The sequence below is a fragment of the Cynara cardunculus genome (genome assembly GCF_001531365.2).
Source record: "Cynara cardunculus var. scolymus isolate 2C chromosome LG 5, CcrdV1, whole genome shotgun sequence".
Lineage (NCBI taxonomy): Eukaryota > Viridiplantae > Streptophyta > Magnoliopsida > Asterales > Asteraceae > Cynara > Cynara cardunculus.
In genome coordinates this window covers 27,529,673-27,546,924 of record NC_037532.1, presented here as the reverse complement: position 1 = coordinate 27,546,924, position 17,252 = coordinate 27,529,673, and the positions used below count along the sequence as shown (strand labels likewise).

At 35.5% G+C, this 17,252-nt stretch overlaps 2 protein-coding genes across 2 annotated transcripts; both read right to left on the bottom strand.

Annotated features, from left to right (window-relative positions):
- Positions 1-7: 7 nt before the first annotated feature.
- LOC112512098 (ubiquitin domain-containing protein DSK2a-like) lies at positions 8-11,989 on the bottom strand. The gene is made up of 8 exons (XM_025117906.1): positions 11,565-11,989; positions 7,375-8,127; positions 6,297-6,508; positions 6,120-6,218; positions 3,076-3,134; positions 1,937-1,965; positions 413-502; positions 8-347 (listed from the first exon to the last, which is right to left on the bottom strand). The coding sequence occupies exons 1-8, from the start codon at positions 11,818-11,820 to the stop codon at positions 199-201; spliced, it is 1,647 nt and encodes a 548-aa protein (XP_024973674.1). The 5' UTR covers positions 11,821-11,989; the 3' UTR covers positions 8-198.
- Positions 11,990-12,873: 884 nt separating this feature from the next.
- On the bottom strand, positions 12,874-15,710 carry LOC112512942 (G2/mitotic-specific cyclin-2). Its single transcript, XM_025119068.1, has 10 exons — positions 15,668-15,710; positions 15,125-15,254; positions 14,964-15,020; positions 14,825-14,870; positions 14,655-14,728; positions 14,408-14,531; positions 14,212-14,304; positions 13,880-14,101; positions 13,280-13,557; positions 12,874-13,024 (listed from the first exon to the last, which is right to left on the bottom strand). Exons 1-10 carry the CDS (start codon positions 15,708-15,710, stop codon positions 12,874-12,876), a joined length of 1,218 nt encoding a protein of 405 aa, XP_024974836.1.
- Positions 15,711-17,252: the final 1,542 nt, after the last annotated feature.

Genomic DNA, 17,252 nt, shown 5'->3' with positions numbered 1-17,252 from the left:
AACTATTGTTTACTAATGAAATGCATTAAAAAAGGTTTGTAACACAATTACACATTACATCTCAAGAAAAGCATGCAAGATGGTTGCCAGTAATCATAACAGCTAAAACAACGAACGAAATTTAAAAGGCAATTTCCGCATCAGATGTTGTTCGTTGATGATAGACGACAATTGTATATATACATGGCTTGGAACTTCCTATTGACCGGGATTTCCCAACAGCCGTTCAACCGCAGCATGAACGTTACCAGCAGTGGCAGTGAGTGCTTGAAGATTCTCACGGGTATCAAAAAACCCCATTTCTTGTAGCTGTGCAAGTTGGGTGGCATACCGTTCTTCTGGAGGCACTGAAAAAAGGAAGCAGTGAGATAGCGGAAATTAAAGACGAGTATCGTGATGATGAAAACGTTACCGTTAGAGTTGTTGGGTGTAGTGAAGCCTCCTGTTCCCAGTCCATTAAACATGTTTCTCAGCATATCTAGTCCAATGTTAGCAGGAGCACCTGATGTTGCAACAGAGAAGATATAAAAGGAAAATACTCCCTCCGTATGCGTTCACATTTCTATTTAGTTTGTTCGAAAATAAGTGTCAATTTTTAAAATTAAGTGCCTACTTTCCAATTATATCTTTTAAATAATGAGATGATGAAAATCATTGCTTCTTCATCTATTATTAGGGGTAAAATTGTATACCTTTTTCATTGTGGACATTTATTTTGGGACAAAGTAACAGATATAGAGGATATCTACATTAAAAACCCTAAACGAACAGTAATTTATCTAAATTCATATAGACAGCTTAATCCATACGGGGCTTAATGGGAAAAAGAACAAACAGCACCAACTCTCATATGTCTCTCCCTTTGCTATCGGTCTGGAGGGCTAACTAACGCCACCTCTCGACCGTGTTGCATCACAACGACTCTCACTAAACATCTTTCAAAAGTATCATTTTCATGGTTGTCTCACCATGTCTTCTATCACATTAAACATTTTGCAAATGCAATTTTGTCCTTGCTTCAACTCTCAAAGAAATTTCATCATTTTCATCGGTTGTTTTAGTATTTGTAATCTTCTCAAGGTTTTGATTCAAAGTTCCTACCTCCATATTTTCTCAAAATTTCTTACGCATATCATATGGTCTCTTGCAACTCAGTTTTTCTTCAAGATTTCAAAAATTGTGTAAAGGTCCGGCTATTGTCTTGATACCTCGGTGATTCAAGCGACTAAAATTTTGAACTTGGATGTCGGGTTTCAAGAGAAAATTCTGTTCGGCTCCGAGTTCTTTTTTTTAAATGGTGAAATTCTTCTTCGCCACTAGTGGCAACGAAATTCTTGGTAATTAGCAAGGGGGAAGGAAGATCTCCACTCATTTCATTCATTCAGTGCCTGCAGTGAGGCGCGACCCACAACAAWCGAAGGGGGAAAGCTTGCTTTACTTGCTGTAGCCCTATTTCTTTTAAGATCTAATCGCAACTTTGCACTAAGTGGCAAGAGAACAAATGTTCACTTCCTAATTATGAAATTGAAGTCAAGAATCTTGGTGATATAATTATGCTAGAAGTAGAAACCTTATCAGATGAAGGGTTTGCACATAAGTCAGAATTTTAGTGGCAAGCCTCCATGCACCAGATAAATTATGCAGTGTTTTGAAAATCTCAGCTTAGGGCTCCTTAATTGGTTGCTTAGGCATTATAGTATGCCCCCCTAAACCTCTATGTTTACCAACCAATTGCAAAATTAAACATTTAAAAGTTAAGCAGGAATTATGTGGGATTGATCGAGCTAAACAAGAAATAATTGGGCTTCTCTTATTGATCGAGTTAATAAACTAAGCAGAAAGTAACTGCTAGCTCTGATTAGAAACTAACTCGGCCCAAATCACGAAATATGTCGCAAATTAAAAACAGATATGGTGTTATTGGAAAGAGAAATACCTGTTCCTCCACCCGTTTGACCCACATCCCTGCATAACAAAATTTGAATTTCATAATCAACACGAACTAGGTGAGAAAACCAATCAACGAGCTATTGAGTTTATCAGCAACTATTTTCTAAAAGGAAACCAATATAAAAATGAAAGAAAGAGAACGTCAAATTTAACCAATGATAATAGACAACACGGGGTTGTTTGGTTGGTTTTCCATTATGTCTTGCATGGATAAAGCTAACTGTGTGGATTAATCTATCTATATGGATTGAGAAGGTTTTTGTTTAGGAGGGTTTTTTCATAGATGGAAGGAGCGTATTTTTTAATTGGCAAAGGCATTTTTGGAAAAACTTGGATTTCTACATAAAGCTCCCCCCTAGAAGCTTACTGAATAAGCCACTTTCTATATCATTAAGCCACTACCAAACAATCATGTATAGCTGACCGAATAAGTCATGGGTCCCATTAAACTCATTAAGCTGCTAACAAACAGGCCCTAGATCTCCATCCATATAGTAGCCAATCATCACATATCCATCCAAAGACAATAAGATATAACATGGTTTTATCTACAAGCAAAATTCCCAATGAAAGAGCACGAGACCTTGTTGATTGATTGACATCGGCGTATTCTTGGTATCTCCTTACTTCTACACACTAGCATCACTCTCAGTACCTCTCATCTTCTTAATTGGTGTATATTCATCATCTAAACATATAAAGTAATTTTCTCAATTTACTATACTGAAGCTGCTTTATAAGTCACCTCACTTTAATTTCTACTGTTTCACAGTAGTGAGTGTTGCATTGAGTATACCCAACCTTCCATTTTTGAAACTAAAGTTTCCTTGTTTGCCACAATTTCACAATTAAAAGTAAAAACAACTTAAAGTTGACTTTTCATTTCAAACACGTAACCAAATCATTACTTCATTATATCTTGGTTTGCATATATGAGTAAGCACCATTCCATAGCCTTTAGCCCTTACCCTAATTACTACTTCCAAAACTTGAAGTTGTGCAATGTCATATAACTACTATTTATCCTTTCCTGTCATAAAACAATTCCATTTAATGATCACTCCTAGTCCACAACTGGCTTCAAAATATTTATAACTAACCAAAATGAGAACAAGGGTAATTTACCCGGTGCTTTGTTGCCGACCAAGTTGGGAGAAAAGAGACTGCTGCAGTGCCATCATTTGCTGGAATAGCAAGAATATACAAGAGTCAGGGAAAGAACAAAAATAAATAGAACATGATTGACACATAAGTCTTACATCCCATCTACTTAACGTATTGACCACAATAGATAAACCAACTATATAGGAAATTAAAAGTTTTACTTTCATGTCTTCCTGCTTGGGGGTTCCAGAATGTTATGTATATTGCTGATAAACTAGTTGAAAAATGCAAAATGACCAAAAAGTATCCTCGTATTTGGTTATACAAATCCAAAATTTATAATATTATCGAACCATCTCTTCTGACTCTTTTTCACATTCGATAATATTTAATGATTAATATGAATGAATAATTTACAATTAAGATTAATTAATAAGTTGAAATTAATATTAATTAATAATTTGAAATTAATATTAGTTAATAATTAATATTTATCAATAATTAATAATAGTAAATAACAATTATTGGAAGTAAATGGCAAAAAGCTCCTGGAGCTTAATTATAACGCTACTCCAAAGCTAGCTTATAAGATACTTTTTGCCCATCTAGATGGGGCTTTTGAAATAAGCTCAAAAAGTAAGCTAGCTTATGTTTGCCAAACATGGCCTAAAGTTTTGACCACCGAAGTCAAACAAAGATTCCCTGTTTGAAATAGAGGGAATAGAAAATTTAGACATCAGTTGCTACTTGCTACAACTAAACAAGTTACATGCAGTAACTGCACAAATAATGCTGATGTTGATGCATATAGCCGGTCTACCCTTTCACTCTTGGTATTTGAGGCAAAACAGTCATGGCATCAGATAGAAGAGAGAGGAGCTGCATGAGCTGTTGTTGACCGAAGATAAGTAGAGAATAGGTTAAAGACTTATATAGACACCAAAGATATGTTCAGAAGAGAAAGATGTTGGAACTTGATCATTAGGATTTAGGTCGTCTTCTTTGGACTCCATGTTATTGTATTGGTTCAATAGAAGTATTTGTGGGCTTGTCGTATCATAAAGTTAGAAAATAAACCCAGTCTTACGTTAGATTGAGGGATATCTAAGTTTTTTCCTGCTTAGCATGTCTATTATTGTATCTACTTGTGTGACTTTTTAAGTACACATTAGTCTTCGCTTTTCTTCTTGTACTAGTAGTTGTCAATATAGCGATTTGTGCTTCCTTGTTTGTTCTAACCTATTTTCCTCACAGTTCATGCTACCTTGTCTGTTAGATCATAAATGACCTGTTGCTTAATTGCACACACTATCACCTGTAGCTTGCTCTCTTGTTTCTTTTGATTTTTCGTTGTACAAGCTGGGGGTTTTCACTCTCTATTCTTTGGCCTAGGAGAGATATGCATGCATCTAACCCCACAAACCTACCTCTGCATGGGAAATCCTGGGTTTGTTTGGTTTACTATTGCACCGCACCAATGTGCCCCCAACAAAGCATGTGGCAGTACCTTGGCTATATGGTGGGTGCCGTTTTTGCTTGCTGCACCATCCTACATGACAAGGTGCCGCTTTCGAAATGCATCATGCTTTTCTCCATGGCACCCACCTTCATACCAATGATCAAACTTCTAAATAGGGATATTGATAGTCTAACCTGATATACTACTTGCCACTAAAGCATTCACCTATTGTCCTGACATACTAGTTCCTGTATCGCACAGAGAACTGAATACAACTCTAGTTGGCATTGATGCTAATTGCATGCATAGTAATTTTTAGAATCAAATTCAATATGGCAATCTAAGTAAATTCCACTTCTGTGCAAAGTATATATTTTCCTTTCATAGATGTTTCCCAAACGTCATATCATGCACCCATGTTATATCATATGCCATATAAAAATTGTTGCTGAGTGCACAATGAGAAATGCAATATACCATCAACCAAGTGCTAGGAAATAAAATGATGACATGAATAGAACAAAATGCATAAGAGTAACTTACAAAGTTCGGTGGACATACATTCATGCAATTGAGCTTTTCACATAAGATGCTATTCACATGTGTTAGGTGTCTTTGTTTAAAATTTTACCCAACTGTGGGAAAATCATCTTACTTTGGAATGCTAGCTTGTGACTCATCCTCATAGATTATTTAACGTGTCATTGTTCACTTATGTTGATAATGGAGATGGGCATTTGGACCAGACCTAACGGATTGGACTAACCTATAAAGATTGGACCATGACATCAGCAGCTTGGATCATGTCGCACTGCCTGTCCCTAATCGGATCGGACTTTTTTGATTCGGACAGGATAATGACTCGTCTTTATTGGATTAGGTTGATATTTGGACCAGATAAAGACTAGTCCGTTTCTTGGACGAGATAAAACCCTGTTTGGATCTGTTTCCTTTTTTTAAAAGATACCAATTCGGGGAAAAGTGATGTTCAAGTTCCCAAACTAGTAATTGCAGTACAAAGTTGTGTAAAGTGCGAGTATTCAAACTAATTGTACTATGTGTTTGTTTAGTTATACTTATCAAATTGAAAGTACCATTTCTGTAGAAGAGAGAAAAAAACAAAGAGGGAGGTAGATGGGGCCATAAAATGGTCAAATTGCCATATACTTGAACAAGCTATGCATTAAAGTGTCGTATAAAGTGCCTATTATGTAATTAGTTGTACTATGTGCATGTTTACTTGCACAATGTCAAAATTTTAATTACTACTCTAATACAAGAAAAATCATTATAAAAAAGACATAAACCCACTTTATAAAAATTATGTTAAGTTGTCAAATGAGAGAATGCAATAAAATGGCGTCTTGAATGCAAAGTATTCACATTAGTTGCACTTCCCAAATACAAGTAATTTCTGTAAATTTTGAAATTTTAGTTTTTGTAACTTTAAATACTTGTAAATTTGTTTGTTTTCTGTAACTTTTAAGATCTATACTTATTTGAGTACTTAATTTGTAAATTTATACCCCCTCAGTGAGGCATTCCGTTATGAGCCATATAAACATAACATGTCCTATATTTCCTCCTCGAACTAGTGTGTATGTACCTGCATGGTCTCAGGTGAAGTCATGTGACGAATGAAGTCAGGGTTTTGCATCATCTCTCTCAACTGGGGATTGAGCATCTGTGAGTTCGCGCCAAGCATCTAAGCAATGAAATACGTTAGCAAGTACACAACCCAAACAAACAAGTGTATCTAAAGATGATGAAGAAAAGCAAACACCTGATTCATATACTGTGGGTTTGAAAGGAGACTCTGCATCATCTGTGAAATAGCTGGATTTTGCATAAGCTGACTCATTGCACTGGGGTCAGGGGTGGAACCTAATATTCCTTCTAGACCTGGAATTCCAAGTCCACCTAAGCTAACAGGTGATGTGGACCTATCAGTCCCAGGAGGACGTGTTGCAGTAGCATTCCTTTGGTTACCTCCAGCTGAAAATTTACAAAAAGTCCATCAGTCTATATATGAACCTCCATATAAATGCATTACCGCCGCATACAAATAAAAGAGCTATGATCCACTCAAGTATTTCAATAAAGCTGAAAAAAGAATTAGGAGGATGGAAAAGGGTGATAGCAACTAGATCAAGTGCTCCAAAGAACATATACATCTGGTCTGTATGAAGTAAGAAAGGAAACAAGCATGACTAATAGTACAAAGGAATGAGCAGGCTTCCTTCAAGACATACCAAAACCATCAGTCACAGTTTTGTGACTAGCTATCATTGTGTGGCAAGTCAACCAAGTTCTATGGCTCAACATATCCGTTATCACAAAATTATTTCTCAACATAAAAACATGCCCATTAAGATGCAAGCTTCTCCACATGCATATAACACACATATAGGGAGCTCAAACATATCAACCTAAATAAAAGCAAATTTCCATCAGATACATCTAAGACTGCAAAAAAAAATCAGATACTGGATGACCTAGCGTATATTGAACAAATCTATCCAACAATTGGTATGTTGGACAGTCTCAGCTTGGATGTGTTGGCTGCAAATTATCTCCATCTAAATCTGTAAATGGATCAACTTCTCCACACACTGATTTTATGTATTACCCAGGTAAACTTAGAACATCGTCTCATCTAACATTACATCAATAGGTATTGGCTTGCTTGTCTGACATTTAATGTCACTAAAGCACTTAAAACTTGATACAAATAATACAAGTATCCACCTCGCAAGCATGTAGGCTACATAGAGAATAATCAGACTAGCATTGCAAGGGAAAATGGCACAGAATCCTGAGCATCCTAATAAAGAAAATGAGCAAAATTAAAAGAAGCTTACCACCAGCAGCCCAAGGATTGGGAAGAGGATTGGCATTAGGAGCAGGGGAACCTGTAGTTGTTTCAGCACCCGCAGTCGTAGGACTATTCAACTGATCACGCCCCCCTTGGGCACCCAAGAGAGCTGCAAATGGATTTGAACTCAAATCATTCCTCGTATCCCCACCCATTGTAGTTGCATTCAGGAAAGGCTCCTGAACATTTTCGTACATACGCCTAAGCATGTTAAATCCTTCAGGAGAAGATTCAATATTACTCATTGCTCTGTCTGTGTTGCGCATCATTTCACGCATGAGTTCAGGATTTCTTGCAGCCTCCATCGTCTGACGGAGAATGGCAGGATCATTGAGCATGTGGGCAAGCTCTGGATTCCTATCAATAATATCACGCATTTGAGGATTACTCATCATCATGTTGCGTATAACATCTGGATTATTCATTAGGTTCTGAACAAGAGGCAGATCCATGATATCTCGCATCATGTTGGGGTTCTGAGTTAACTGTTGCTGTATCTGTTCAAGTTCTGGAAGTCCAGCCCCAGACATCCCACCATTGCCTCCCAAACCATTCAAACCAAGTGTAGAAAATAATGAAGCACCAGCTCCACCCATCATTCCCTCTTCAATTGAACCAACTCCCCTTGCAACAGATGGGGTGATATTTGGAGCTCTGGTAGTCGCTGTACCTGCGGAATTATTTGATGCAGCAGGTACAAAACCACGAACCAAATGAACAGTGTGCTCTGCCTCCAAACCTATGAATCAGAAAAGATAATAGACAATAAGGAATCTCTCACAGATGCAATTGTTAATAGCAAAGACGTTGGTTGGCGTTCAGAATCTGGGAATGAATGTAACAAGAGAGTGAGTGATAACCTTGTAGGCATATAAATGGAATCAATAAGTTTACATGAAAAAGGGTACCTGGATATTGCGCATCATTTTTGTGAATGATTTAGGCTGCCATTCATGAAAAAGGACCGACAATGCAGAATACCCATTGACCACATATGACATGGCCATTATGAGTTATGACTAGACATGACTGTCATGAACTAGGACCTGATTTCTTTTGGTGCAAATTTTATTGGCGAAATATCATTGCAAGGAGTTATGAATCCAAAATACATTTTGTTTATCCAAACCTCTTATTCCATAGGTTTCCCAAGAGAATTATCAACCAACCTCAAAATGCAACAGCTTATGGATTCCTGTAACAATTTTTTGTCCCGAGCTATCTCTTAATTGTTGTTAGCATAGCCAAAAGGGCCCCATGATATCTCCTTTTAAGACTCATATGATGATAGTTTGAAACATGCAATTACATAAACTCCAAATCTCCAATGTACACACAATCAGAAACTAAGAGTTGAAAAAATGCTCAAGTGATTATCCCAGCAACTTATAGCAATGCATGACAAAACTGTGTCACTTTTCAATCCCAACCCACTATCGTAGTGTGCTTGTTGAGTAAGTAGTAACTCTAGTTTTTTACTCTTTGTTCCTTATGGTTTTGTACCCCGTTAAGCATACAGCTCACCAAGGAAAAAAGGATATTATGCATAAAAGAAAGATGTGAGGCTAACATAGGCATATACCTATGAAGACCTTGCAACTTTCATCTGTACCTAGCCACATATGCCTATGGTTCACCCCAACAGGTAACTTCATATTACACTTTGCATGAATATTCATGACCTAAGCTATTTCAATAAGGCATTAATATGTGATGATTGAATTAATAATTTAGCTATAAGGTAACCACTAACCAGGAAGAGGTAAACTTGAGTGCTTCATTTATGGCAGTCACTGTAAGCTGCCCTTATATTTTAATGCCCATAGAGTGGGAATTAAATGCTTTAAGGTCTTATAATTAGAAAGATAGTAAACACTGTATCTGTGTTTGAAATTTGAAGTGACATGAGGCATGGGAATGAGGACTGCCCATTGGGGAAACCGGTGTACCCGCCCCAACGGGGATGAGGATTCCTGCAAAACCGGGGATCGGGGATGGGGACGGGGATCCCCGAAAGTTAAAAACCGGGGATGGGGACGGGGATCGGTAACGTGGTCCCGCTCTACGTCCCCGAATTTTAAATATAGTTATTATTAAATAGATTATTTATAAAAAAAATTAGATTTAATATCTTTTAGATTTAGAAATAGTATTTTGACATTTCTTCTTATATACATTTTTTCCGAGGTGTCTTACTTTCTTTTGGATAAAAATCGTTGAAAGCCGAAAGCATTTGATCAAACAATTACGTATAATGTTGTGTTTTTGTTCACATATGAATATTCGATACTCTATAAAAGAAGATTCTAAAAATATGCGAGACTTGAACATAGATCATTATTGAACGAATGTGGTGTTTAGCACATTTGATTTAAAATAACTTATATTAACGGGGGAAAGATCCCCAATTCCCCATTGGGGATCCCCGTTCCCCAATAATGGGGATGTGATCATATTCCCCGATGGAGACGAGGACGAAGATCGGAATGGGGGACGGGGATGGGGATTGGGGTTCCCGGCCGATTCCCACGGACGACCGCTTTGGTCATGAAATCTGTAGAACTTGTTGCATGGAACGAAAAGTGAATAGATACTGGTCAGGAGGTTTATAACCCAATATGGAAGTACGACAATTACTATGTTTCTATATATGTGTATGTGTGTACACAAATCTAAAACCAAACCAAGAAAAAAAGGAAGTTATATCGTGATTGATACATGAAATATGTGAGAGAAATATATACTTAAACAAGTATTATCATGATTTTGCTTTTACTTAGTACGTCTATGCTAGTCCAAACTATCAGAAAAATAACTTGAATTGTCTAGCTTTTTCTCTTCATAGTCATAAAACACATCTTTGTTTTTTATGTTAGCTTTTGTTTCTAGCAAATAGTGAACTTCAATTTCCTTTTTTGTAAAGAAGACCAAAATTGCCCATTACTTATCATGATTTCTGTAACCCTGGTCAATAATCCAAGGATATGGTTTACGGCTGCACGGGGTGTGCATTGGACCACATCCCCGAAGTGCCCTATACAAGGATTTGGCATCAAGTAAAGGCAACACTTCTTCCCATGTGAAGCTCTCTCTAGCTGCAGTATCTTAGTTATACCCCACTACCCCGTCAATTGATTAAGCATAAAAAAGCTCTTCCATTTTCCTACGAACTTTAACCCATGTAGTCCATCCAAACCTTTGAAATTTAACCAGAAACATCCTTATTTAATAAGTTTTACCAAATTAAATATTTCAACATTGTTAATATTGATTACATTAGCAAAATCAAAATACTTTCCATGTTCACAAAATGTTACAAATAATACTAAATAGCATTATTTGGTTCTAAGACCTACAAAAAGAAAAATTAAAATGGATTTTGTTGCTAATATAACACCACCATTTTATTTCTGAAGCCTGGTTTTATTTAAAGGAAAAGGCCAATTCCACTCCATCAAATCTTGTAAAGGATGTACATAATGTACACCTCCCTATCGCAGAGTCGAAACAAAATGCCCCAGACCTAGGAAGATCCATTTTCAAGTACAAGTTGGATTTGAGGATAAACTATACAGACAAGTCTAAGGGTTTAGACCAACATTGTTGAAACCGTTAACCATGAATTAAGTTTGCTCCTAGAAACCACGAGTAATTCTTCGCTTTTGTTTCTATCCCACAAGTCGTTTTTGTGGTTCTTCTCGTCAAATGAGATCATAAATATTCTCCTCTGTCCCACGAACATTGAAATATTTTCCATTTTGGAATGTCCAGAGGATATTGAAAATTTCCCATTTCGTAAAAGTTGGGAAGTTACAATTCACCTATTTGCTTACATTAGTCATCACAAAAATTAATGATCTTCTTTTGAATCCACAAACTCCTTTCGGGGATATGCTATATGTTTGATGATAGTTAACACTATCTACAAAATGAAGGGAGGGTCGCCAATGTAGAGGTCGAGAACTGAGAAGTAAACTATGTGACATCTAAAGGCAAATCGTTAAGAAAGTGTCCTCTTCCAATACATTTTTCTTCCTAAAATTTTCAAAACAACTATAATCACAAAAAACATTAACAAATAACCACTTAGCACTCATAATTAAACCTACCATTTCCAACATAATGAGTTTACATATAAAGCAAATAACCAATTAGGACTTGATGGAAGTAGAATACCGTAGCTCTTAAGAGTCTGATCGTCTTTAAGAATGCGGCCTTTATAAATCAAACGCTGCTGTTCCGCAGGGATATCACAGTTCTGTGCAAGCACAGACTTGAATGATTCAACAGACGACTCGAGGCTCACCTGAACGGAGAACTTCGTGCCGCTAGAACATCGTATGTTAACAGTAACAGCGTCACCACCGTCAGCCTTCTTCACTTCAATTCCATCGATGACAACACCATCACTACCCTCGCCTCCGCCTCCCATCCTATTCTCCCCCTAATTATGGAGGTTTTGCAGTCTATTGAATGAAAAAGACCCAAGAATCAAGCTGCAAGAGCTGCTGATTGCTTTGAAAACCAGAAATCGAATGCTTTGAGAGCTTGAGGAGAAGGAAGTATCTCTGTGCGTGCGCAGTAATTCACGAAACGTATCTGTGCGTTTTCTTGTATAATAAAATAGCAATAAAAATTAATTGGAGAAGAAGAAAACTAAATTACATTTTAACCCCCAAACTATGTGATATTAGCTACATCTCCCTCAACTATTAAAAATCACACTTTTTCCCTTTTGAAGATTTAAAACCTACCCCTTTAACCTTGGTAGTTTAGATTATGTTTGTCCAACTAACTATTTTATTTTTTGATAAAGTCTTATTTGATAAATCATAAAGTTTTATCTGATATATGCCAGTATTATAAAAAATTATTTCAACTATTAAGCAACTCTTTGGATTCTAGGTCATTTTCAACCTACGTTCGTTAATATTGCCCAAAATAAAAAAAGATACAACACGTTACTTGAAATAAACGATGAGATTGTTCAGACCCAATAACGTACTCAAATAGAATAAGTAGTTATCAAGAAATATTTTGTTAGAATCGCGTAAAAAAACCCATCAAACTCGAGATTTATTGAACTCACTGATGACGTGATCGTCAACATATTGATTCATTTCACTATTAAGCACGACCCACAAATTAAAACTATCACGTTTTTCAATCTGCATGTAAATTCATGCCAAGAAACGACTCAAGAACCAAATATGAGTAAAAGTTTGTTATGATTATTGTAAAATGGAAAACAAATCATAAGATCAATTGGTAGAATATGTTCAACATGAACAATTAGCTATTTTGGTTGTTCACACATTTTGAACCACCATTGGAAACTAACCCAACCCCCCCCCCCCCACCCCCAAAAACCAAGGGCAACAAGGGAAAGTTGCTAAAATTATTAAATCTCTAAAGCCACCCCCTACAGAATAACTCAGTTGTTAAAGCCAACCCCCAAAGTTTCATAAGTTGCATTATGTTAGTATTAGCAGCAGCTCTCTTCTTCAACAATAAACTTTGCTGGCTCACACTTTGCTGCATGGCCAAACTTTGAAGTGTTGTACTTCCTGTAAACCCCAGTTAATCTCCCTGTTGCTGCCTTTTGGTGGTATCCCACAATCATCTTTGAGCATTCCCTTTAAGAAAAGATCAACAAAAAGTCAACAAACTTCGAAAATTTTATACGAGTCTCCCCGAAATCGTTAACTTTGTTTACGGGTTTGCGTTAATTCGGAAATTTAGCAAGGAAAGAAAGATTTATGGCTTTTGAACAATTTTCGGAAAAAAAGTTATGGGCCTGCCTGAAACTGTAAACTTGTTTACGGGTTTGCATTAATTCGGAAATTTAGGAATTTAGAGCAAAAATAAGGCATGAAAGATTTATGGCTTACAGAAGTTGATTTTCAGAGTAGTTTGTATGCCATTCACAAGTCTTGGACCATTGCTTCAGCCCATAAAGACTGCACTGAGCAGTGTAGACCGAAGCTGCAGCCAAGAACGATGGTGCGAATTTGATCATCTCGTATTCCACCAGGCAAAGCTCCATCAAGAAAAACGACATTTGCTCGAGTTTTGACTCAGATTGAGCTGCCTTGAGAAATCTTTTCAAGAACACATATGGGGTTGGAACTGACATATTGAACTCTAATGTGTTCAACATCAATTTTTCCTGAAAAAGCCACATAAAACTGTATATTTAGTACCATCCTCATATCCCATATGAAACAAATATCAAAATCAGTTTTCAAGAAATTTCCCCCAGATGCACATAAAACAAGATCAAATTCAAGCAAAAATCTTGAAACTTTAGTACCATTTCACCCCAGATGCACATAAACAATATCAGAATCAAGTAAAATAAAGGAAAAATCTTTATAACTTTAGTACCATTTATAAACAAGACCATGTGATACCATTTCAAGAATCTCACACCCAAGATATGCAAACAAACCAAGATGAAAATAAAGGAAAAATCTTGTAAACTTTAGTACCATTTCAAGAATTTCGGTTCTTGAGTACGCTTTGTCGGAGATGAAGATCAAATCATCGACAACTGGCACGGAAACTTCCTCATATTTACAAGCCAAAAGCATGGCAACCAAACCAACCAGTTGCAGCTTCTTTCTAGCCATACTTTGCTTGGCCAAGAACCTGTCTATGAGGTTTACTGTCAAGAACAGTGTCTCATGTTGAAGGTCAAACTTGTGGTGGACCTGAATTGAGATTGATCATATTTTGTTAGTAATTATTGAAATATAAAACAAAATGCTTAAGGGTATGATCGGAATTACAAAACTTGAAACTTGACATAGCCAAAAGTTACCTCAATGAGCCAGTCAATTAGTATAGCTCTCATCCTTTCATTTATGTCAGATTGTTGTGTTAACATATAGTTTGGTGAAACCATGCCATAACTCTGTCATTCGAGAAACCCAAAACCGAATTAGCATATAAACAAACATCAAATTAGTGGGTTTTCCATGTGGGTATCCATTTTCAACACCAAAATGGCTACTTACCTCCATCTTTCTATAATGAGCATAGAGATCTTCAACATATTCAACAACAGCAAGGTGATTTTTGGTGTCGGAAATGTCGATATCAACCACCGGTTCTACAAATATATCCTCCATTTCAACCTCCTGATACAAAATTAATAAAATTCAAATTATAATCTAAAAAGAATTGGGAATGATGGATAAAAAAGACAAAGAAAGATGGATGGATACCATAAGATCCTTTTGAGGTTCTGTTGTTTCTAAGGACATGGGCACAGGTTCATCTTCCACATCTTCCCATACTTTAAAACTCTCAGTTGATTGTTTTGGCTTCAAAACATCCTGAATTCAATGGGTTTCATTCATCAATAAAAGATCCAGCATATTTAAAGAAAATTCTTCATGGGTATGCAGTGAAAGAGATGATGGTAGTACTACCTCAGGGAAACACTGTTTCTTGTTGGCAATTTGAGCAGCAAGTTTCCTTTATTAGAAACAAATCAAGTTAGTACTTTGAGTGAAATAACCAAAATTCGGACACCCAGATTTGATTCAGGTTTCAAAGTAAGATCTTAACCTTGTGATTGGCCTATGAAGTTGATTCACCCCAATGTTCTCATTGTTTCCATTTGCACTAAACACCAAATAATAGTTAACAGATCAGCTAAAATGTATCTATATGATGAGAATTATGAGTGATATAAGAACTTTTAAGGGAAAAAAAGAATGAATACATACTGTGGTAAAGCTCTCTTGTTGACAACACAGGGGCATTTTTGAGCTCCACCTCTCTGATTAATTGTACCCAAAGCTCTTCTGTTATGGCTAATCTCAACACCAAACTTTCTAGTGGCCATCTTCTCTCCTCCTTTTACTTCACAAATCCAAACACAAAAGTCAAAATAAAATTAAAACAATTTGTAAGATTTAGGGTTTTCAAATTCAAACTTGTAAGCTGCAAGAAACTCTTAGATCTAACTTTGTGTGAGGTTGACCTTGTCTATCTGTGTTTTGACTTGACAAATAAAAAACACATCAAAATAGAAAAAGAACCTCCAAATTCACAAACCCAAATCATCCCTAGATTTGAATTTAGGGTTTTCAAATTCAAAAACCCTGATCTAACTTTAATCAATCTTTTGAGTTTATGCTTTTAACATTGCAAATACAAATACAAACACAAATACAAATCAAAACCAACACAAGACAAGAACCCGATTCATAAAACAAGATTCAAGTTTAGGGTTTTCAAGAAAATCTTGATCTGTGTCATGGATTTACCTTGCAGATTTGTGGGTTTGTTGTTATCAACTGAAATCTCCATTGATTGATTAAACGAATAAAAATCTGAAGAAATTAATCGAAACCCAAATCAAAAGATCTTGAATGTCAAGAAACCCACAAACCAAAGAACCCTAGGATGTAGATTAAGAGCATTTAATTGAAAAAATCTACACTTTTGGGTGCATTTAGTGGGGGAAGAAGATGAAGAACAGATGAAAGGGAGAGAGAGAGAGACAAGAATGGGGGAAGTGTGTCTGAAAGAGGGGGTAATTATATTTTGAAATCAACGGCTAGTAAAATATTTCCGTTGGATTTTAGATATAAACATATGACTTTTTTTAGGTCTTTTGAGCAGGAAGGCAGCAACGGTCAGGTCTTGGATTGAATGTATGCATGTGGTGGACACCTTTGATTTCAAAAATAAATCTTTTTTTATTTATTAATTAGTATTTGTTAATTTTTTATTTATTTATCTTAAATATATTACAAAAATCAATCCCTTAACCATTATAAAATTACCAAATTTAAATAAAAAAAATTTAATTGTAGTTCTATTAAATGTCATTTTTTTTCTATAATATAAATAAATTTTTACAATCTTTAAGTTTTAAATATCAGTGTCGTTATCCTTCGTTGTTTTATACATGAATCATTTAAAATAATCTTGTTAAAAAAATTGGCACGGGATATTCAAAGATTTTGGATTGATTTTTGCTCCAACAAACTTTTCAAAATTTTACTTGAAATTGAAAAAGCAGGACTGAGATGGTAAAATTCTGTAAATATGGAAAATTCTTTAAAACTGGCTGCTTAAGAAATGATTTTTTATTTATTCTCATCAATAACGGTCATTGAAATTAAATATTTAGGAGAGATGGAATATTTTATTACATTTGTTTAAATATTTTAGTAATTTAAATTATATGAAATCTTCAAAGGGTGGTGTCTGATTGGTTTGAGCTTGGCTCCAAATATCAAAAATATCAGAAGGTTTCAGGTTCAAATCCAATAAGGAATTAAAATCCCCTTGTGGCCATGGAGGGTTAAATACGGTGACTCCGGGCTATTTGCAAAGCAGGCGGTTGCCCTGGAATTAGTCGACTCGCATAGCGGGTTGGATATCCAGTTTAATAAAACAAAAAAAATTATATAAAATCTCTAAAATGAAATTTTTTTGAAAATTTTGAATTTTGATTCCCTATTTTGAAGAAATTTTGAATTTTGATTCTCATTTTGAAAAAAAAAATAAAAATTTATTGAAGATGCTCTTAAAAAACCAGTTCCTCTATTTTTGGAATAAAATAAATATTTGTATATATCTTACCTTTTCGGACCTTATTTAATGCAAAGTTTATTGGATTTATTTTGTTTGTTTTGATTTAAATAAATACTATTCATTAATTAACCCAAATTCCAGCAATTTCTTATGGAAAAGTATTCAGAAAATAATAATTTTCTTTATTATTGGAAATAAAATTGACAAATTACCCATTATCATCATTATAATTAAATTAATGTTATTGGATTCAATTTGTAAAAAATGATTTTTTTAATATTTTAAATATACAGTAAATTATTAAAA

Bases quoted from the DNA above. Each gene is read 5' to 3' on its own strand.
- LOC112512942 (XM_025119068.1), bottom strand. From the start codon at position 15,710: ATGGAGATTTCAGTTGATAACAACAAACCCACAAATCTGCAAG. The intron at 14,102-14,211 runs GTAACTTTTGGC...ATCTCAATTCAG, and splicing joins TAATTGACTGGCTCATTGAG to GTCCACCACAAGTTTGACCT. The intron at 13,025-13,279 runs GTAAGCCATAAA...CTTTTCTTAAAG, and splicing joins TACTCTGAAAATCAACTTCT to GGAATGCTCAAAGATGATTG.
- LOC112512098 (XM_025117906.1), bottom strand. From the start codon at position 11,820: ATGGGAGGCGGAGGCGAGGGTAGTGATGGTGTTGTCATCGATGGAATT. The intron at 6,509-7,374 runs GTAAGCTTCTTT...GTAAATTTTCAG, and splicing joins CAATCCTTGGGCTGCTGGTG to CTGGAGGTAACCAAAGGAAT. The intron at 1,966-3,075 runs GTAAATTACCCT...TTTGTTATGCAG, and splicing joins GGTCGGCAACAAAGCACCGG to GGATGTGGGTCAAACGGGTG.